The sequence below is a fragment of the Apis dorsata genome, unplaced genomic scaffold (genome assembly GCF_000469605.1).
Source record: "Apis dorsata unplaced genomic scaffold, Apis dorsata 1.3 scaffold_256, whole genome shotgun sequence".
Lineage (NCBI taxonomy): Eukaryota > Metazoa > Arthropoda > Insecta > Hymenoptera > Apidae > Apis > Apis dorsata.
The window spans coordinates 170,153-194,963 of NW_006263534.1; the positions used below are offsets into that span (position 1 = coordinate 170,153).

The 24,811-nt window shown below is 30.9% G+C and overlaps 1 protein-coding gene across 1 annotated transcript in view; it reads left to right on the forward strand.

Moving 5' to 3' along the window:
• Positions 1-23,924, forward strand: part of LOC102671130 (failed axon connections) — a 32,572-nt gene extending 8,648 nt beyond the window's left edge. The window contains exons 2-4 of the mRNA XM_006616216.2: positions 21,049-21,387; positions 21,583-21,720; positions 21,808-23,924. Of these exons, the coding sequence (XP_006616279.1) occupies positions 21,049-21,387; positions 21,583-21,720; positions 21,808-22,164 (834 nt within the window). The 3' untranslated portion in view covers positions 22,165-23,924. The remainder of the gene's footprint in view (positions 1-21,048; positions 21,388-21,582; positions 21,721-21,807) is intronic.
• The last annotated feature ends 887 nt before the right edge of the window (positions 23,925-24,811 follow it).

Consider the following 24,811-nt stretch of genomic DNA (forward strand, 5'->3'; position numbering starts at 1 on the left):
AAAAATATATATAGCTGCATTAACGCACGAAAGTATTTAAAAATAATTCCTAATTATGGAATATATATTATATTATTTATTTTTTTTTTTTTTGAAATATTTTTCTATCTCTAATTAAAAATTCTATCTAATCATTATATAAAACATATTATTGATAATAATATTACGATAAAGAAGTTTTCAATATACAGTATGATGTACAGTATGAAACATTAAGAAATATATACAATTTGTCAAGTTTTCCATGTCTCATATGAATTATTCAAGTAAGTTATGCCAATATAAATTTGGAAAACCGATTCCTGTTCTCGAAGTTCTCGATGTTCATGAGAATTTATAACACATCAATCCCTATTGAGACAGATGAAATTAGTTTCAAGGATCTAATTAAAATTCGCAAGTTCCTACCTATTAATAAATAATTATATGAATATTAATGAGACAAATGAATAGTTTGTTTCTTATTGTCGAAAATTACAAAAATTATTGATTAATATTGTATTGTGGTAAATTAGGATTATTTTAAAATTTCAAATTTAATTTATTTACATTTTTTTTAAATAAAATGAATAGTAGAAATCACACTCAATTCATAGACATGATTAACTATTATCAATTATTTTATCACTGGATTTGTGGCAAATAATAATGTTTCATTTTGCACTGAAAAAATATATAAATATTTTTGATCTATATTCAATATTTTTTTTTGTAAAAAAAAAAATATATCAATTCGATTTTATGTGATCAATCAATTATTTTCTTGATTTCATCGGGAAAATCTTATTCTCGAAAAAATTATTTAATTTTTTTCAATCGCATCTGCTATTTAACTATTCCATGTGTTAAAACATAAATATTTCACGATCAAATGTTGATAATATCATCAGATCATAATTACCGAGCGAAATGATTTCAAATTCGCAATAATTTCACAATATTATCCTCTATTAATCTCAAGCGTGTTAATTTAACAATTATGTCGGACTATAATACATGAAATTGCGTTAATAAGACTTTCATTCTGGATTGGCCTACTACGTCTGCTCTTGATCAATTCGAGCTAAAAGCTAAAAGGGAGAAATGAGACGAGAAATCGTGCGTTGTGTGCACGTTTCATTCAGTTGAGGCAGGTCAGACTCTTTAAATCACCGGAAACAGGTAGAGAAGATGTGGATAAACTGTTCTCTTACTTTATTTCATATCCTGTGTTTTTTAAAATAATTTCTTGAAAGCTCTATACATTTAAAAAAAATGCATACACATGCATTCAACAATGTACCATGAAACACATCTCGTTGGAATTTCTAGAATCACTTATGTTCAGAGTCCATCGAATCTAAAGAATTTTACGATGTGATTATAGCGATTGTGCAAAGGTTTAAAGATTAGCGTGAAGGTTAGATTTATTCGAGAAATATGGAGGGCGTTTGTATAAATGAAATGCTCTGAAATATTTGAATCTTATGCACAACAATATGATGAAGTTTAAAAGTGAAAAAAGTATACAAATATTAATACATTATGAATGATTTAAACAGATATTATCTTTGAATTATTATCATTATTTTAATTCAATTCATGATTACAACTTTATTTGTAATGTGTGAAGAGAAAAATAAAGGCATTGAGTTTGAAAAGTAACAGAGTAATATTGTTTTTAAATTTTTGAACGAAAATTATTCTGATTCACTGTGGGAGGTATTTGATATGTCTTCCGGCTGTTCAAATGCGTAACTCGATTCTCTTTATTAAGGCTTCAATGAGTGCCAGATTTTTTTCTTTAATTCTCGATAATAATCTTAATGGAAATGTTAATAGAATGGTGAATACTAATAATAGAAACATTTTCATAAAGCCTTTATGAGACAATATAATAAAGCTATTAATATTTAAATATAGCTATATAAATTAAGAGAAATTCTTTTAATAAAAATAATATTATTTTATGATATATATTTTTATAAATTTTTATATTAAAAAATTTCTATACTCTCATGTTACAAAAAATTAATCATTTTTTTATATTTTTATGTTAAAATAAAACATTGAATTTTTTTATATTCCTGCAATTACATTATTCAAAGTTAAAACAAAAATAAATAAAATTGTAAATTATTTTCTTGAAATCAATAAGTAATTAAAGAAAAGATTTTCATCATTTATTTCAATATATTTACAAATCTGTTGTTTGAAATTTGCTTTATAATTAATAGATTTTTTTCTCATACTAAAAATTAATAGGTTTTATAATTTTAAACAATATTTTTAAAATTTTCTATAAATATTTTTATTACATTTTATTAAATGTCAGAAATATCAATTATATCTTCATTCAAACATCATTTCTGCTGAAAGAAAAATTTAATTTGCATACTTTGTCATATACATGATGAAATTACTTGAAATTAAGTTCGCGATAAAATGTTTTAGAAACAAATTCATTCTATATTATTTTTGTTTTTTGTTTTTATTTTTAATATCATATATAATATTTATTTTGTAATATTTGTCAAATTAAAAAAAGAATTAAAAAAAAATTCGACTGAATTTTAAAATTAAAAAAAATTTCAGAATGATATTCTTGAATATCCTTGAATTAAAGAATTTACATATATTAAAAATGCATTTTTCTCATACCTATCATGCATAGTTATTTTGCACAACTGCGATATATCTTCTTTGTTCTTTATAGGAACATGTCTTGTTTTAGTAATGGAGAAGAACCTGTCAAAACAAAATTATTTTTTTCTTTTTTTTATCTGTTTCTTTTTTTTTTTTTTTTTACATGTTTTATCAATAGAATATATTTTTTTTTCTATATATTTTTTTTTTTTGGATAGAGATATCCGTCAAATATATTGTTAATTTCATTAATTTAACGCGTCAAACATCATTTCTTTCCAATTTATCTTCCAAGAAAAATTTCCTAATCATATTGCACATGACTCTTTTGTGCAGTTTCTTGCTTTGCAACTTAAGCAACCAAGCGAGTAGGCAGGAGTAGATGTTATCTTCAATTAAAGACAGAATTTCCGACGTAGTAACATGATCATTGTAAATGTACAGACTTTTCTTCCATTTGTCACGATTTCCTTTTTGTCTTTTTGCTCTTACATTTTTTCATCTTTGTTCTGGATTCCGTTAATTATTCATATTGCTATTTTAACGTAAATGCCGTTGCTATAATTAGTTTTGTAAATTCCGATAATATCAATATACGAATATCAATTTAATTCCTTAAATATCTTCAGTTCAATTTAAACCTATCAACGATAACCTATTTTTTAAAATCAAATAAATAATGTTTTTTTAATAAATAATATAAAATCTCGATTTTTAATCTCGTTTATAAATATAAACATATACATATTTATGAAATATAGAAAGAAATCAATTTTCAAATCCACCATTCAGCGAACGCAAAAGATCTGTACTCTCTGCACACAAAAGAATATACATAAAAATGTATGTATGCGTGAAACCTTACATATGAAGGTTGTTTTCCATCGACGGTCGTCAATAGGTATCGCATTATAAACCAACGCGACGCGGTTTCCGTCCGAGGACTGTCCATTCGAAGACGCAATTCGTGATATACGCGTTCTCTCCATTCCTATATAAAGCATCCTCCGTTCGATTTGTTCGACTCATCCAATAGATAGTCTATTCAATCGCTTCTCGTCATCGTGCTTTATGAATACTGATTTACTTGTCGCTTGCACATACTGTTTTATGTGCCTCGAATTCGTGCGCATGCGTGCAGAAATGCGTTCACGCGATTCATTGGTAACCACATAGAAAGCGTTCCTCTTTGTTGAATGGTGTTGAGGTTGATCATGTTTGGAATGATTGGTGTTTGATTGGATATTGATTCGTAGGCTTTTCAAACAATTTATTAAATATTTTAATTGTAGTTTTAGAAATATAATTCTGAAAAATGAATTCTTTTATGTATAGAAATTTTATTTGCTTATATGAATAGAGAAATAATTAACTATAATTTTTCAATATAATAATATAATAATTAAATGTAATAATGTAATAATAGTTAAAATTAAAAAAAAAAGAAGATAGAAAAAGAGAAAATTCAAGAATTAATTTAAAAAAATAATTGTGATCATGTCTATTTTATATTACTATAAACTTTATTGCATTATATTACTAATGAACTAAATAGTGCCTCCTATATACATCTAGTGGAAATTATATCTCTGTCCAACAACACTATCATGAATCGTTAATGTCTCATATAACATGAGTTACATTTATCTATGAATATCAAATCTCTTTGGAACATAATCAATTTTCATTATGGAAATATTAATATTATGTGCAATTATATAACATATCAATATATTTTCACATAATTATTTATAATTTTAACTTTTACTGAATACCATTAAAAGAAAGTTGAAATTGTGCCTTAATAGGTGATAAAATTTATTCAAACCTATATAATGAAAACTATTTATAACTATTATAACGATATTATTTATCATTTACATATATATATATGTAATATAAATAACATTTGTATATAAAATAAGTAACAACATAATGGATAATAATAATAATAATAATAATAAATAAAATAATGAATTTCTTTCATTCAAATCGATAAATGATTCTTATTTAGTGAACAAAAGTGGCATTGATCGGAAAAAGCTCATCGAAGATAATTGCTCAGTTGTTCAATAAGAATGAATCAATGTATGAGCGATAAACGTCTTATCCTAACGAGGTGGTTACAAATTAGCGGATTCTAACGTAATGCGATTATGTCTCGGTAACGTGGTATCCTCCTTATCGAGGAGAACGATCAGAAAACAGACGGTAATTATTCATGGTTGATGATTCACTGGAATGGTATATCCTGGAATCGAGACCAGTGAAGCCTCGATTGTTGTTACATGGTAGATTGTAAAAATATGAAACAAGTCTAATTACAGGGAATAAAACGATTTATTGATCGATGAAAGAGTAATAAAAATTTTCAAAGAAAAGGTAATATCAGAAAACAATCAAATGATTGTATTGTTCGGAGAAAGACTGAGTTTTTTCATATTTAATTTCTAAAATTAATGACAACAATGAACACAAACACACACACACACACACACACACACACACACAACTTTATTAAAAAATATTTTATAATGCTTAGACACATTTCTATTAAAATTTGATGCCAAATACTTTTTTCTATCCAAAATAGAATAATTTTATTTAAAAAATAAAGAAAAATTGGTTTGAATTTTATATATGGATTATGTATTTGGGTTATCAGTTTTTAACGATACCAGTGTTAAATTTAGACTCAAGAAATTATTTGGAAATTCATAAACCTATTCCCTATCTTTTATGATAATTTTATTCAAAGTCAGTAGTTAAAGAATCAAAAGATATTTTTTTTTGTATGAGAAAATTCTAATTTTATAATTTGATTTGAATTTAAAAAATATTTGTTGATAATTTACAATTCATATAATAATTAAAAATTTCAGTTTTTAATAACTCTCTTTAATATTCCATTCAAATAGAATTCTAACCTGAGTGATCATTGTTAAAACCCTCTGATTAAATAATTTTAGAAGTTATATGATTTTAAATTTCAATAAAAAAAGAAATTATTTTTCTGTCTATTTATAATATTACTTATTAGCAGATTATTTAAAAGAATCTTTTTCTTTTTATTATTATTAATTTATGTATTTATGTATTTATTTAATTGTTATATGTTAATTGCTATATATCATTCCTATATAGTAATAAAGAATTCAGAAAAGATTCTCTTAAAACTCTTCTAATATTTTATAGCATTAAACAACGTATTTATCGATTATTTTTATATCATTTTTTCTTATTTTATTTCCACATTATAAAGGTATATCTAGATTACAAAACTGCACAATCTAAGCAACAATAAACAATCGTGTGTAATATGGCTTGCTCATAATCTGTAATGCGATACTGGTAATATTACCGATCCCGTTACGTTGACACTACTGGCGGCAAGAGCTCTCCAACTCGATCGAGAGAGCCTTCAAACTCGTAAAAGTGGTATACTGTCTACCATCTGGTGCATCGATGACGCCGTAAATCGCAAGTAATCAGATCTCTACTCGAAAAACCTGCTCCAAACCTTTTCGTTATGTTTCTTGCTGTAATAGTATACGTATATAAAAGTTACTTACAATATTTATATTCGTTATACATTCGAACTTTTTCAATTTGAAAATTATTCCCTCTTATTGAAAGAAGAGGAAATTTCTTCTTGGAACCAATGAAGCGAATAATTTTACACCGAAACAATATATCATAAATTTCTTTAAATGCTTGGATTTTTCGTCTTTAACTGTCATTTTCTATTATTTGTTGTTATCCATAAAGATGAAATGAGGCTATAATTTCGTGTTCTTAGCTTACAGCCAGTCCTGAAGTTGTGAACTCGTAACAAATAAATACTGTATTTATAGAATATGTGTCAAGATGAATGTTCATGTTTGAGGTTTCATTCATCTTCGAAGAAAATTAAATTTAAAAATTCATCTTTTATTTTATTTTGAAGAGAAAAGAGAGACAAGATAAACAAAATATATTATAATTTAATTTTTTTTATTTATCTTTATTTATAGAATAATATTCTGCCCGTTGCATTTTAAGACAATCTAATGTTCATAAAATATCCTATATGTACACGCAATGTATATGATGTTTATTTTTGATATATAACAGCCAACGTTCTCGTCGTGTACAACACAATGTTACATGGTAATTGAAATTTATCGCTCGATAAAATTTCATCCTTACTTCAGAACGATAGCGTTTGTGGATCTAAGAAATGATTCATGTAATTGCGATTTAGAGCTCGTAGGAAATAGATTATAGGAAAAAGATTATAAAATATTGATTTCTTTTGAAATAGGAATATATATTGATGATTGGGATTATAATTCGCAGGAAAATGAGACTTCATGGCAGGTTTTAATGTAAGTTAATATATTTATATAAAATCCTAAAATAGGAAGTCTTATGATGAAATAGATATATTATATATATCATAATTATTAATACAAGTATAATTACTTGTTTTTTCGAAAAAAATATCTCAATATTTCGTAATGTCAGAATGTCATCAGAGGTCGATTGTCATATAGATACTTACGTATCAATTGTGATAACTCTGTGGCATTACGCCATAAAAGCTTCAAAAGTCCCTGATTTATTTCTATATATCTATAAGAAATGATTAAGAAAATATTAAATTTTATAATTTTTTTTTAAAATAGTTTCAAACATTTAAATTCGATTTATATTTTTTCCATATATTTTTATTCGAGATACAAGCAATACCGAATTCACTGTATCAGAATTGTCATGCCTGAGAAACCAGCTGACTCATTGGATATTTAAATTGAAAAAGAAATAAAATGTCGCACCTGGTGCACTGTATGGTCGTAATAATTCGCAATACACAAGTTTACTTACATAAACATTGATATCAACGCATTATTTACCACTGTTTCCATTTAAGGTTCGTAAGAAAAAAATTTATATAAATTTCATTGCATCAATCGCGATTGCCAAATTAGGATTTTTCTTCCAAATCGAAAAACATACAGAATGTCCCAGATTTTTCGTATCAGGACATGTTCCAAATTTATTAGAAAGTTATTACAAATGTGAAATGTAATTTCAAAAAAAAAAAAAAAAAAAAAAAAAAAAAGAGAAGTTTGTTAATAAAAAGATTAAATAAATTTCTAGATTATTCTCAATTCAAACGGCAATGTTCGATATGTGGAACATAATAGGAAAAATAATGATACGTACCACTAGCAACTGATCGATCGTTTCAAGTATACAGTCCATTTTTAAAAACGATCGATAACTATCGATCCTTTCATTCTTAAACTTCGTTTATTTATTGTATTTTCGCTGAAATATGTATAAAAACTTTAATTCAAAAACAAAACAATTAGAAACATACAATTTTCAAATTATTAAGTTATCAAAAATATTTGTTCCAATTTAGATCTAAGCTTATTATATGCACGATAAAAATTTTAAATAATTTTTGTTTTGTTTAAAGTAGCAATTATTGTGTAGTACATTTTCTACAAATATTATCTACATATAATTTTGTAGTAGATCAATATAATTGATTGCTAATTATTATTTTTCGTTTGCATTTTTTCGTAGTGGCTTTTTAATGATCTTTTTTGTAATCTTTTTTTTATTTTTCTTCGTTTTACAAATTTTGTTCGTGTAAATTTTTTCTATTGAGTACACGAACGAAAATATTCTATATTTCTTAATTTGCAAATCTTTTCAAAATATTCTGAAGTTTACGTATGTATAATATTGAAGCTTTTGTGTTCGATTGAATATGGAAATTCTAGGAATGGTTGTAGGTTTCCATAACGTTTAATCTTCTACAAATATATTCAACAGAATTTACAGCAAAAGAATCAAGTATCGATATACAAGTGACAAATTGTACAGACAGTGTTTGCAAAACACTTTGCAAGTTTCTTATCATTTTCTTTTAAACTCTTGAATATATAATTTTCATAAAAAAATATAAAAAAAAAATATAAAAAAATATCGAAATAGTAAAAGATGTAAAAGACAATGAAATTTTATGAAGATATCCCATAAGTATATGGGATTTATAGAAAATTCATTCGTTCATATGTATCCATTTAGTGGTATCGATGATAAATAGTAATGGTCTAGCATGTCATATTTATAGTCCATTTTTTTCGAATTTATTTCTTCTTATTTCAAATTAGTATTTGAAATAATTTTGGCCGTAACAAATATCGTATATATGTTGTTACGCTTAAAAGTTTTTAATTTTTTTTAATGCGTGATGAAGTAATATGAAAATATACAGTCATTGTTGAAAAGAAATTTCTATGAAAGTTCTTAAGCTTTTGTAATGGACCCGCGCGACAGGAAATCCTGACGTGTGTCCGTTCAAGATGCCACTAAAACTCGTGTACACAAGATAAGAGAGATGAGAAAGGTCGTTTTTAATTTCCGATGACGCAACTGGTTTAAATAGCGTGTTCGCACATATTTGTTCTCTCTTATCGTAAAACTGTTTGTTGCGTTTATGTGTACCGGGTGACCCATGAAAATGGAACAAATCGTATCTTCTCATTTAATTGCAATTAGAAATAAATATAGAATTAATTAACAGATAAAATAAATAATTTCGAAAATATCCTTTTAAAATCATTTTCTTTTTGATGATTATGTATCTTTTCATTCTTCTTTTTATTTAGTTTTTTTGTTTGACGTGTAATAAAGTGACGTTAAAAATATTTTTTTAACATAGATTTTGAAATTTTTTATTTATTCAATTGAAGAAAATCTCGATTATGATCACATATTTTATTTTAAAATTAATCGATGTTATCTATTTGGTATTTTTATTAATAAAGAGAAAAAAAAAATTCAGGTTAATTCAGGTAATCTTTCTTTAAAAAATTTTTTTTATTCTCAATCTCATCTCATCGCGAGACACCCTGTATTTCATCGTAGATGGAGCATATTGAGACACACGAGAGAGATATCGAGTTTGTGGTCAAATAGGTTCCAGGCATACATCTCGGTGGTTTTCTATCGCGGCAGAAATAAAGTCCCCAGAACGAATGCGGGGGCAGTGGCTTCTTAAAATAGCACAGAGACCTCTGGAGTTGTCGATTGTGCGTATCTCTCGTACATATACGAAGGAATAAAGAGACAAGTTATTATTTCTCAATTGAAAAATTTTCAAATTTTTTTTTTTTACTTTTTTAATAAATATAATCTCCATCTAAGATTTATATTATAATTCTTAATTTAGTTTTTTTATGTAATATTTATACAATTCGAGGAATGGAATATCAATTTTGTATTTAACTTTTTTTATTAACTCTTCGAAAGAGATATTATAAAATATTTACTCTTTGAAAAAAACTAAATTATATAAATTCTAGAAAATAAATAAGTATATTATATAAATTCTAGAAAATAAATAAGTAAATTATATGATTACATACGATTAAAAAATCAAGATACAACATAAGTGATAACGGTAAAAGTATGTTGATTTATATTTAGGTTAGAGTTGAAGTTAGATAAAGAGAAAGTTTTTTAAACTTGAATTAGATAATTTCAGACTTTTTAGAAAAGAAATACCGGTAAAAGGAAAGGAGATGGGTAGATAACAGTAGAAAATTGAGAGAAAACTGAATAGAAAGAAAAAAAATGATGGTTTTGTTCTTGGGCTACGACGGGTGAACGACGGTGCTTCATAACTCATTTATTTCCTTTCTCTTTTTTTTCTTCTCAATGATTGATTCCACATTGTTGGATAATTTAAGCCATCGTGGCGACACTGTTTTGGGAATTTAAGGTCGTTTAACCCTTGACTTTCATAGTGACATCGGAATCGCTTAAAGGACATTCGTGGAATTTCGAGCATCTACAAAGCACAATTCTACTTATTTTCGATTCCACTGAGTTGTCTCGTTAGTGATGAGAATTATTAAAAGTGGAAGTATTAAAAATATCCGTTTCAATAATAAATTATTTATATATAGTGAATAAAAAAAATACTTATATCTAAATATTTTTGTATACTTATGTTTTTTTTTTGTTTAAACATATGATAATTATTGTATAATAAATTATTAGAACAATGATTCACTATGGTAACGCTTGTCGTTGTAACGGTATAATTTTATCTTTGATCAAAGCTGTTATTGTCGTTTTACCAAGCATTTTTCCTGTTTTCCTGTATATAATCGATAAGTTATTTATACAAGGTTCTTTACCTCTTGTTGTTTACCTAAGTATTAAAAGAGATTTCATAAAAGATTTAATAAAAAATTCTTTTAAAAAATCATCAAACAACATCAAGAATTTTTTAAAGATTTTAACTGTATTTATAATTTAAAATAAAAAATAATTTAAAATAAATGCTATAAAATTTCATGAGATCAAGTATACGAATATATAACGCAATGAAAAAGTAGATCAATACGACTTGACCTAACTCAAAAATTTAAAAAAAAAAAAAAAGAAATTTTTTATAATTTGCCCTTCAATTTAAAAATATAATCATTGCATTCGTTCTATGATTTTGAGATTCAATTTTTATTCGATCGAATATTTTTATTTGTATTCAAGAATTCTTCTTGATCGAATCTATCTTAATCGTGATTTAAAGTGATGAATCTATTTCTTTGTTTCTTGTAGAAAAAACAACCGATGCGTATATTTGTTTAATTACATAACTCGACTCTGCAAGAGAAATTGTACCCTTATATATCGCAGCTGTTATAATCGGACCCCGCCCATAATTAAATTAGCTTTTAATTGGATTACAATGTTACAATGTTACAATGTTACATGGGACCTATGTTTCTGCATTATATATTGGCCTTCATAAACGGTTCTTTTTTTATTCTTTGTTAAAACAATCTTCCCATAAATTTTTGCTCGTAATTCTTCTTGTTCTCTCCTACTTATTTATTTTTAGCAAGTCGTATAATATATATATTTGATGCATTAAGTCCATTAAATGTTATTGGTGGCTTCGTACAAAATTTTTTTCGGTTATATACTTGATAGTATATCATAGTGATTATGAAAAAATTTTTGGATATGTATTTATGTAAATTAATGTATTTTTTTTTTATTATTTTTATTTATTTTCTTTTCCATTGTAAATATTTATATCTATACAGAAATAGATATCATACTTATATAATTGAATTATAGCATATTTTAATGTCATTATAATGTCAAACATAAATAATGGGTAACGACGCGAAAATATAGATGCCATTTATGTAAATGTGATACAACATGCAATGGATTAACCTTTGATTCAATAGTACATTCTAAACTTACTACATTTGTATTGAATATCATTGAATATCGTTACGACGAACAATACACAAATTATTTTCCTTCGTTAAATAAAGATCAGTTAAAAAATTTATTTATTTCGAACCCTTCGATATAATTTTTTTTCTTTCGTATATAAAAAATGTTCTCAAATATAAAAAAAATTATTTTTCACAATAATTCATAAATGTAATTATGAATTAAAAAGAGTAATTAATTTCTCCATTCTCTTAATTCTCCGCTAAAAACAAACTCCGCTAGATAGATAATCCAAGTCGTTCAAGTACTTTTCCTAGTACGAACTCCGCTTTCTTATTCTTTTCTAGTTACAACGAAGACCTAGGGCGATTAAGTTCAATGTAGTGGCAACAGAAACATCGTATGCCGGCATACCACCGCAATGTACCCAATTTATCCCCTTTGCCGCGGGTCTTAATTAATTAATCTTCCAATTGAACCTCATTACTGCTTATCTTATCGCGTTGGAACGCTCGAAAGACTGCGCGCGGGCAAACGCTTTGCTCTCTGTGGCATTCCTCCACCGCGAGAAATTCGTTTCGTCTTGTGGGTTCATTGCACCGTATTTCAACAGAGAATGAAGAAGAGGAGTGGACATCGCGATGCGTGAATTAGAATTGTCCGAATGCTTCGAATATTCAAGCAGACGGTAGAATTTCATTTATTGGGATTAAATTGATAACTAATGAATCTTTACCAAATACGAATGCCTATCGTTTCAACGAAGAACTATATAACTATACTGTTCAACATTTAAAAAATAAATGAAAAAAATGAGGGAAAAAAGGAAAATCTTTTCGTGTCGAGAATCCATTCAAACGTCTTCCACGTAACTCTTCATTCACATGTAACTGTGTCTGAAAAACGAAGAAAAGATTCGTGTTCTCTTTCGTTCTTGTGGCAACCCTTATCGAAGATACGCGATGCTGTAATCGCGCCAACTATACGATGGCGTGACAGTCCTCGAACGAGAAGAGACGCTTCCTTTGGTTCTGTTCTATTGTCCATATATCAAGGAAAAATTATCTTGAATGTTTCGTAAGACATCTCACACGCGGCAATGAAGGAAGTTCATTGTTCGATGGCCGACGATCCATTGGAACGCGGCCACAGAGAAGTATACCGACTTCCAGATAATTCTGTATACGATGAGAAACCGAGGATCGTTATCTATTTGATAGATTGAAATTCTCTTTTAACTCGACAGAGAAAAAGAATCGTAAAATTAAATTAGATATTTATTCTAAGTGAATAAAGTAAATAGAAAAATTATTTAAAAAAAAAAAATTATGAAATCATCAGTAATTCATTCATTCAAGACATAAAATCGACCGTACAACCTAATTGTTTCGCATTCACAATTTCAAATCTTTCTAACTTGCGCGGTAAAATCTCATGTACAAGCGTGTCCATTTCACACGATGCCAAAGAGGCGGTAGCCCGTGTAACGACAACGCTGTTGCACGTTGACGCGGAAACGCGAGGAACAAGGTGAACTATCTGGACACACACGTGTTGAACTGCTGGCCGACATGTGCGGCATCGAGTGTCGATCGTTGAGGTAGGCCGGCCACCGACCTCTCTACCGAGTTTTAGACTCGATTCGCTTCGTTCTCTCGATCAGTGTCCCGCCACGTACGATTGGATTTTTTTTTTTTATTGTCCATGGCTCTGTTCCAAATGCGTAATCAAAAAGGATCGATCGTAAATCGAAATGAGCGAAAAGTGATCTATTTCTGCACTTTGCACGAGACATTAAAATAATTGAAAAACTTAAAATTTCTTTTATTTATCTTTTTATTATTATTAATATATATATATATATATTTAAAATCAAAATTATCTTTCAATTTTGAAATCGAAAGAGTTTAATACAGTTAAATATTTATCTTCTTTATTTTAAGTTCGAAGAAAAAATGTTCTTCGCTTTCACAGATAAATTACCGCATAATAATTAGATTGTCACATTCGTATATACTAATATGGTTTGTGAAACATCGTTTAATCGATATGCATGATTGTTAGACTTATTTGGGTGGATGTAACATAACATAGAATGTGGAAGTTTAGTATTCAGGTTTGCAAGTGTGCGGTATGATGAATGTTAATTGCAGGTTTGCCATTCATGCAATCTTTTTAAAGGATTCTCATAATTTCCTACTTCCACCGGTCAAAAGTGTTTATCGTTCGTTAAGTAGGCGTTTCAGAATGAATGTAGCCGGGAATCATTATTATACACGTTTGTGCTATGAAGAAACCGTTGTTCACCATAATTAATGCTGCAATCTTCCGATGGTTCATCCTTAACCCTTTTAATTTTTAAACTACGGTTAATATGGGTCAAGTAAAAAATTGTATAAGAAGAGAAATTGAATACGTGTTAGGCGGTTAAAAATAATACTTCGTTATTACTTTGGGAAGTTTAATTTATATTAAACGAATTTATTTAATAAACAATTTCAATGAGCATATTATACGATATAATAAAACGTTAAGAATACAATTCGCATTTAATTAATCGAACTCTTGAACAAAATGAATCCAATCTTTCCAATGATCTCGAACAACGTCTTCTCTTGTGACGAGTGACGACAGTGACAGAATACAAGAAGTATCAAATATAGCTCTATAGCGAGCACGTACTGTGCACGCTATCCGTTAAAATCTAATTGTATGATTATGGATCGGAATTTCGTGGCAGGAGGCAGACAACGAGGAGATTAGACGGTGTGCAACGAATGCAATCTTCTTATGCTGTAATTTCTGCTCATAGTCTTTTCAGATTCATTGTAAGCGATGCAAGACTTCTACTGCATCCCACATTGGAGCACATATTACTTACGTAGGATTTCTTCTGACAATCCATTAGGAGGGATAATTGGCGCATATTAAATATACATAGCCTGGAGATTCATGGTCCTTCCCTGTTTAAAATCTCCTATAATAAAATTACACCAAGAGTATTTGCAAAGAATCATACATTTTGTATTTATATCTTTTAAATGGAAAATTCGTAATTATTTCGTATAAACGATTCGATTCAAATAATTTAATATTATAACGAAATAAATTTTTCCTTAAAAATTTAAAATTGTGAACAACACGTTACACAAATTATTATGTATATTTTATATGTATAAAAATATGTATATATTAAAAAAAAAGAAAAAGAGCTATCTCATAAGACGCATAATCTTCACGTCCGCTTGTCAGAGACGGTCGTCAACGAGCTTTTTCTTCTCTAATCCCTCCTCATCCTCCTGTATCGTTTTCAGCCGCCTAATCCCGCGAAGTTAATCGTCGGTGAAGACCACGAACAGAATATAAGGGGCCACTCGTTTTACAGCTTCTGAGCATCGCGGCAGGGCGCCCATTAGGAATATTTATGGGGTACCACGATTCTGTCACGTCCAGAAGAGGTCTCTGTTTCTCCTTTATACTCCACGCTCTATCTTTCTTTCTTTTCTGCCTAACCGTGGATGTAATCGAGCGATGGGGTCATTTGTTAACGGTTAGATAGGCGGCCAACCTGGTGTGTACGAGTTAGACACGAGAATGGGGACCACTTTTCAGTCCTCTCCATTATAGAGCTGGAGGTGTACCCCGCCAGTCTCGAAAGGTTGAAGCGCATCAAAGTGACTGGGCTACGGCCATTTTACGCAACAAATTGCTCATTGTTCTCGAGATACGCAGAAAGAAAAAAAAAAAGAAAAAAAAGAAAGAAAAAGAAAATAGGAGAGAAGAAATGTTAGGGGAATCTCTTTCTACTCTTCTCTTATTCTAGAGTATTTTCCGCGAGAGTCGTCGTCGACAGGACCATTGTCAGATACGGCGTGTAATTTCGCGTTTCCTCTTTTCTTACGAAGCTATAGTCCTCGTGAAACGTGGATGCTTAACGAGGGGAACCAATCTTTTGGATTAAGTCGTCCGAGTTTATATGTGTGTCAATTTTTGTGTATTGGTATCGTATACGTGGAAAAGACAATTTTTTTTAGAGAATTAGAAACGATAACAGTAAAGAATTGGAAACAATACGTGTACAAGAATTTTATATCACAAAATTTTCTTCTATGATTTCTGTGTGTAATTTTTTCGATATCTTTTGCAAACGAAATGTTTTATTTTATTAAACGAAAGAATTTTTTAAAGACCTCCGTATACATTTTCAAGTGTGCACCTTCAAATCATCGATAAAAAGGAGCTATTTTACTTTTTCTTTCAGTTATGTTCGTCAAAGTATATATTCTCCACGTAGTTATAAATTACAGAGAAGCGGTTTGTAAACTTAGTTTACAACGATACTCGTGTGTGATGAATATTACATTTACTCCCCTGTGAGTCATGCCCGATTCTTCCCCTGTATATCGTCTATAACATCCCCTAAATCATTAAGCGCGCTGACAGAAGCGACTTTAATAGGAACAAGAAGAAATTTCATTGAGGAAAATCGTCTGACTCATCGAACGATCACCGAGCAATTCCACGGATACCAAATGGTAGTTTTCTGTGCCAACGCTTCACGATTAAAATGGATTTAGGTTTAGGAAGTTCGACGTACATTAAAGACACTGTTGGGCATGGATGTGCCAAGTGGTAGGTTCGTTGGACTTGGCAGTCACGGCTGCGTTTGCTTTCGTTTTCGGCCGATCGGTTCTTCTCGGCCGACTTTACGACATAGCCAGCCTTGTGCAGTGAAACTATTTACAAGTGCCGTAACCATTCACCTCTCGCCGGTATTTTCATCGAGACGACGTGTTCCGTCATTGATAGCCGACCGATATTTTTGCACGACGCGTCACGATTAGATACTCTTTCCTCTCGTAACTGAGAAACAATAGAAATTTATTCCCTTTCCCTTCTTATCTTCCATCCTATTTCTAATCTAATTTTTGAATATCGATATGTGTAATTATACTGAAAAATATGATTTTTAATTGAATTTTTAAACCGAAGAATTAAATATTATAGATAATGATAGAGGAAGTTATTCAAGAAATCGTAGGTAGTTGATGATTGGATTATTTTCTGCATATTTAAATACAATTGAAGATTGAAAAATTGATTTAATGTAGATAAAGATACAGTTATTCGTACGATGTTAAGTATATTTGCATTTCATTTGTATGCTCCATGTGTTAGGAAACATATGGTCATGTTGTGAAACATGTCGCTTTCCTCTCTTTCACATAGTAAAGAATAGTATTGGTAATACATATTGCTGTAGATATAGTAGATGATGGAGTTGACTTATTTCGAGATATATCGTGGTATTATTAGACTTAAGTTCAATGTTTGATGAGAAGAAGTCATGATGGGCCGGGATTTTAATTTGATGTTCCTGTTTTACACACATGTGGCACATATGATAATTCATAGTTGGTGGATTTGGAGTATATGTTACAAAATTTTAATCATTAGACTGTTCTTATATATATTTTAAGCGTTGTACATTTAAAAGATAATTAAGTTCAAATTAATTATTTATCGATAAATTATTAATTGTCCAAAATTTAAAAGATAGAATAATTTATTGCATTTAATTTTATTTTTTTGATATCCATAAATGGATATAAACTAAATAGAAAGTGAAGAGGGGGAGAGAAAGAGAGAGGTGGTCCTATTGGTGTAGGGCTGTGGCTAAACTTCACTGTTAGCTGGCGCTGGAACAGTCAGCAACCAGTAGCAGCTAGCAGCATCCCGCTCGATCAATACGCAGCGCAAGCTGCGAGCCACAACTACGTGAAAATACGGCAACGACTACTATGATCGTCACCGACGAAGACGATGACACGACTACTACGTTCATGACGAGGACTGCCTACGTACGATACCACGACATAACGGCTTGAAGCCTGAGGGAGGGAGGAGGAGGAGGAAAAGGGAGGAGGACGTTGCCAGGCGACGGAAGCTGCCTACCGCCAGAGTTCATCGTCCTCCGGCATGTTTCTTCTCCCTTCCACCCACCTATTCACCCTGCGTTTATCCTTCTTCTCCGCTCCCTCCGCGCCACTCGACTTTGTCTTCTCCTCGCTCTTTCTCGTTTTTCATGCTCCCTCTCTCTTTTTTTCCCTCTCTAACCCCACGCATTCCCCCTCCTCGATGCCTCGCTGTTGTACCACTCCCTGATTCCCTCTCTGACTTTTCTCTTTTACATTCTCATTCCTCTTTTCGTCTCATCTCTTTTTCTTTCTACGTATGACTCTTTTTCTTTGGGTTTTGTATTTTCTCCAGTCGGTTCGGTCAAGTTTTTTTCTCTACTGCGATTTTCTTCACACTATTTCTACGATCTTATCGAAGACTAGTAGCCCTCTCTTAAGGATCTTCTCGAAGAAAATTACTTTCCTTGATTTTCTCTTCCTTTGATTCGCTTTTCGTTCTCTCTCGTTCTTCCTCGTTCTCGTCTTACACATTCATTTTTCTTTTTCGCGTCAGTTTGTTTTCCCTTTTCAACCCTAGTTCTTTTCAAACGTACGAACGCGCATGCGCGGTTGACTTGTGTACACATCCGATTTGACTAAAAAAATCACGAATGAAGAGCAACTGTCTCACGTAATTTATACTCCATCTATCTTCCTTCTCTGTTCGATTTTTCATCTCTCGAAAATACGTTTTTCTGCGATACTCCATCGTAAGTTTTTTCTCTTTCTCTTTGAATTATTCTCTTTCGAATACGTATAGACGTTTTTAACGATCGTCCTCAATTACCAGTGCACCACGATCATCGCGCCATCTACAAAACCGTAAACTCGCGAATTAATCAGTACCGACCGCGTTCATCGATTTTATACTAGAGGATATTTAATTCCACTACAGCATATCGGATTTTCGCTCTTTCTGCTTAAGTCGTTCTATTCCGTTCGAATACGGCTTCAGCACCCACCATATCCTTTTTTTTTTCCATTTTCTGTCAGTGTTTGTTTGAAATATATCCCACGAGTTCAATGTCCAGCACGAAGGTTCGTTTCCAATAATATTTCAGGGTACATACCAAGCATCTTCTCCATATCCCTTTATCTTTCCTGTTACCATTGCACATGTGTATCGTTTCTTCTTTTTTTGCCCTCCAGTTTAAGCTTCTCTTTTTTTTCGATTTACTCTTCCCCTCGATTGTTTGTCTTTTTTTTTCTCTCTCTCGTTCTCTTTCCTTCTTCGCGTTTCCCTAGATTCTCCTCCCTGAAATTCGCATTGGCATACATCCTCTACCACCTCTTCGTTTCCCTCTCGTGCTAACCTCCTTCCTCTCATCGTTCTTCTTCGTCCATCTCCCACCCCTTGTGCCACCCGTTCGTACTCGCCATTATCACGACGCGCTCACATTGCAAAACAACCGTTGCACCTCCGTTGACGTCGTCGTCGTCATCATCGTCTTCGTCGTCGTAAATGTCGACGTCGTTTCCATCATCGCTATTATCACTCGCATACAAAGATGCGCTTGTCGAGGCTGTGCATTGCAGTCTTTAGGGCCTGTCCTCAAACTGTTCTCCCTCCCGCAACCCAAGAGATCTTCCTATTCGACTTACTTTCGTTTATTTTCGATGACAGTGCAGCTGCACGCTGCACTCGCTGATTGCCGACGATGATGAGCTCTTTCCGAAGAGATATTCCCACGTATATATCGCGACGTTGTTCCCCTTTTCGTGGGACCGGACTCGATGCTCCGGTCTCTTCGTGCGTTATTGTACGGTTAATTCAGGTGATTTCTATAGACGCGAACGCTCACGGCTTGTTCCACTTGTCGATCCTTAATTGACGTAAGGAACGTTTTCTCGGACATTTCTTTGTCTTACTTATTCTTGGTTCTTTGAGAAATAGATCCTTGAAAATGGATCAACGACGATCTCCATCGGATTTTATAAAATCGTCGAGGATATATATATATTTTTGACAGAATATGATGTACGATTTTAAACGCAGAATTATTTCTATTAATATATCTCAAAGAATTTGTAATAAAGCATACATTTATGTATATGTTACGTCATTTATCATCTCGTATTAATTTTTTTAAAGAAAGTCGAAAATCAAGAAATTCCAGGTCACCATTCATTTACAATAAAATGCTCTAACAGATGGCCAGCAAGTAACTAGAAAGTTTCTTATATACTTCGAGTGAAATCTTGGCAATATAGATGTTATTCTCATTGACAATGTTTTAAATCGTAAGTTTCAAGAAAGTGGACCATATCCGTATTAATTTTCTCTTCGGTCGATTATTATGTTGCATTTATCGCATCTTAATGATTTAATATAAACGGGATTTTAAACATTTTATTGACAAAGAGAATTTTATCAAACTTCGTCGAAAAGAATCGAGCACACCATCGCAGAACGATACGCATGAAATCTTCCTCAGATGTATATTGCGCTATCAATATTGCTTTGCAATATGATCCACCTGTAAAGGACACCAGATATCTTATTGACTTACGATGTACTTCATGTGTGGTGTTAGTGCGTATAAATAGGCGCAGGTGCAATTTGTTACGTACTCGTTGAATCAAGTTAAGTACTTATCTTAACCTTCTCTCGCATTGTGTTGATTTTTTATTTAATCCCTTTTTTCGACCAAGAATTCTTCGTTTTGTAAATAAAAGTGAATTTAAATGAAATAAAAAATAGTTTATCCGCATCAGGATTTGAACAACTTGAACTAACTTATTTCAATAACGAACACCTTAGTTATGAAGCTATCGAAGCCCCTTGGTGTTCCTTTACTTTTTCCGGTTTTTTTCCCCTATGAATCGACCGTTCGTATCGCAAAGGTTTCTGATCCTATATGCATACGCGCTTCTAAATATTGTATAGCAAATATTCAATGTAAATTGTTTTTTAATTAATTGAAACTTGAATTATTTCACATTATATAATATAAACGAGTTTTTTTATTTTAGCATACAGAATTGAAGCGAATATTTTTCTTTTAATTTCTAATTATTGTACTAAAATTGTAATTAAAGTTAATATAAATAATTAGCGACTATTATGTTATTATATTATGTTTTCACATTAATAACAGTCGAGCAATCAAAAATAACTTGAAGTAGAAAAGATCAAATTAAACTGAAATATCTTTTTTTTTTATAATTCAATATTATAATTTTACTTTCCTTTTTTTTGTTACAGAACGTGGACCATAAGATGAAATTCCGTTCCAAGAAAGGCGCGTTACCATTTGTCGAGCTAAATGGTGAGGAAATTGCGGATAGCACGATTATCCTTCGCGAGCTTAGCCAGAAATTTGGTAAAGATCTGGACGCCGTTCTTACGTGTGAGCAACGAAGCGTATCCCACGCAATGATATCGATGATTGAAAACCACTTAGTCTGGGTGGTCATGTGCTGGCGAACTAAGAATCTTGATCAGGTTTTTAAGGGTTACAAGGTGAATCTTCAGCACGTGCTGGGTACTCGTATCCCCAATGGCATTCTCAATTTCTTTTTCAAACTCACGGTCGGTCGTAAGGTAAATATTAATTATAAATTTCGTTTTTTTCTTTCATTCCTTCTCACGATAGTTATCTATTATCTATAACTGGAATAATGAATTAGCCTTAAGTGGTCAAATTTTGGCTCAGATTACACTTAAATATATCATTAAATTTATTGATATGAAATGTATATTAAATACTTAAATCAGCATGCTTGATATTTATTTTAGGGCGCAAAGAAAGTGAAGGCGCAGGGTATGGGTGTACATACTCCAGAAGAGGTGTCCCAATTCGGTTGCGCCGATCTTAAAGTTCTTTCTGACATGCTTGCAGACAAGCCTTTCTTCTTTGGAGACGAACCGACTACGGTAAACAAAATTTTAATTTATTTATATTAATCAAAATTATTTTATATTCAACCTCTCATAAATTTCTTTCCATTTTATTCCAAACAGTTGGACGTTGTAGCATTTGCACATCTTGCCCAAATTCTCTATATCGATAAAGACACACCATACAGTCTGCGAGACTATATGCAGGAGAATTGTCCAAACTTGGTGGGACACTGTTCACGCATGAAGGAACGATGCTTCCCGGATTGGGATGAGATTTGCTCTACTCTTGATATGAATACTCATCTACCGAAACCAGAAAAACAGGAGGAGAAGGAGGGCAAGGAAGATGCAAAGGAATCGAAGGAATCAAAGGAAGAAAAAGAGGGTGATAAAGAAAAGGCGGATAAAGAAGAGAAAGAATTGGAGAAAGACAAAGAAGTTGATGAAAACAAAGAAAAGGAAAAAGAAGGGAAATAAGTTCTCTTGAAAGACAAATAAGTCGTTCAGAGAAAGGGAAAAAAAAAGATTTAAAATTTGAGAAAAGAAAATTGAGGGTGTGATCTGGTAAGATATAGAAAATCTTAGGGGGGATGGGGGTTGAAAAAGGAAAAAGAATGAAGATGGAAGAAAGAATGCGCGTGTGTATGTATGTGTGAATGTATTTCGTACGAATGTTGACAGAAAGAAATAGAAAATGAAAGAGAGAGAGGGAGGGAGGAGGAGAGAGGAAGAGGTATTAGAGAGGATGAGTGATAAGAAAGAAGTTAAAATGTGTGTGAAAGAGCAAACGAGAGAAATTCGACGTGTGAAAAGAAAGAGGGGTAGGGGGATTTCAGGTTTAGAGCTCTCTACTTATACGTATAGATATTAATAGACTCATAATGTTAAATACTTCGTTTATATACGTTCGTAACACGTTATTACGCCATTTCTCATCGACACCCCAGCACACCCGAATCGAATAACAAACTTTATTATTATATTTGACCCAGGGCCCTTTTCCCCCCCTACGAAAAATAATACAAGAAAAATTAAGGAATGATAACAGAATGGGGCTATCTTATAAGTCATTAGAATATCGTAGGTTTGCAATATATCAAATGCAATAGCCTGACACATTCAGGTTTGTGAAAGATCTTCTTCAATGAATAGTGGCCAAAATGAATGTATCGTACCGTTGTGCAAATAGACGTAAACCATGATATGATTTATACGATGCAATTTAATGTGAAGAAGCGAAATCATTTATGGTTACGATATACGACGTTAGATAGCGCCCCTGATACTGATTCAGGGAGAAGGCGTCTTGCGGTCGCTTCATACAGCATTGGCTCTTACTGTGCAAAATGAGTTACGTACCTAGCGTTTCAGCAACGTACCGTATATCACATTGTGATCTTCGTTTGATCGTTTGCTTCTTAGTTATATGTGTATATGTCGCATTTTTATAATCACTGTACGGTATTTTTATGATTTTTTATTTTTTTTATCATTTTTTTTTTTATATAATTCAAAATCCATTCAAATCACTTTTCAGAGTATGATGTCATAAATTGCTTTCTAATGCATTTGAATACTCAAATGATTTCTGCAAAAATCGTTTTTTATGCAACGATAATCAGAAGATTGAATATTAAATTTTCAAATGCATTAGAAAGAGACTGTTTTTGTGGTGACTGTTTTTAATTTTGACTTGTTATATATTTTTTTTATATGATTTGTCTCAAATAGAAACCAATTTTCTAACGCGCGTGCGTCAAGTTATGTAATTTTTTACGATTCATTGACAATGTCCCTCCGACGAACGAAGTATCATTTGCGATTACGGATCGGCGGTAAATGATGATATTTACGATGATTTGTATATTATTAGAGATATTTGTATTACATACATGCGGATATAATCCAAGTGATTGTGCCGCTGGAAGCGGAAATGGCATTGTCACCGCGTTCTGAAGTCATTCGGACGCTTTGTTTCTTCTTTTTCTTTCATCAAATAAAAAAAAAAAAAAAAAATATGAATAAAAATAAACTAGAAAAGAGGCACAGGCAAACATCGATCTCTTCTGTCTGGGTTTCCTTTCGATATTCAAATGAAATAAAAATAAAAAAGAAAAAGAAAAACGAACGAAACGCTGTGCTGCCCCCGTGTGTTAGTTCAACTTTATTAGATGACTTTTTTCTTCGGATGTGTGAGAAAAAATTTTACATAACGAAGTAAAAAAAAAAAAAAAAAAGAAAATACAAAAAAGTGTCTTTCACGCATCGAAATGAAAGAAAAAACATAACCACACAAGCGTGCGCGCGCGCGAATACACTACACGCACACGCATACACATATATATACACGTACAGACATTTTGATGTATAATGTTATATCGAACGGGAATTGAATGTTTTTTGTACGAGGCCGGCTTTTATTAAAGCATTGGCCAGAAAATAATTCCACGAAGACACGAGGTTAATATAATTAATATTTAAGTAGCTTACTATAATTAAACGACGATTACGATTACATAAAAAACAAAAGAAAAACACAAGTAAACAATTAGTGTGTGGAAACTGTTTATACCTTATTAGAAACAACGCATACGTTTACATCCGTGGTTACATTATTATTATTATTAATTATTATGGATTATTATGAATAAATAGTAAATAAATAAAGATTAGTGATGACGAAAGGAAAGAAATGAAAAAAAGAAGTAATAAAAAAAATACTTGGACAAGACCATAAACGTTGCAAGCACAGTAGGTAGGCACACATCCAGTACAGTAAGATTATAATAAGGAGAATATTAATAATAATTATAATATGACTGCTCGTTTTATGCTCGGCGCTATACATTTCATTGTCATTATTATATCACCATTTATTAACGATATACATACGAATAAATAAAATGTGTTTATAAATATAATGTGATCTTTACGAAATTTTCATCGATCTTTATTAATTGACCCGATACGATGAATATTTTTTACAAATAGCAACAAAAGAAAAAAAATTTTTGTTTTATTTTATATTGTTTGTATTTGCGACTATCTTATTGTGCATTTAGAAAATAGCACATACACATTGCATGCAAATTAGGTTAGGTGGTACGATTAATTTAGTTTTATT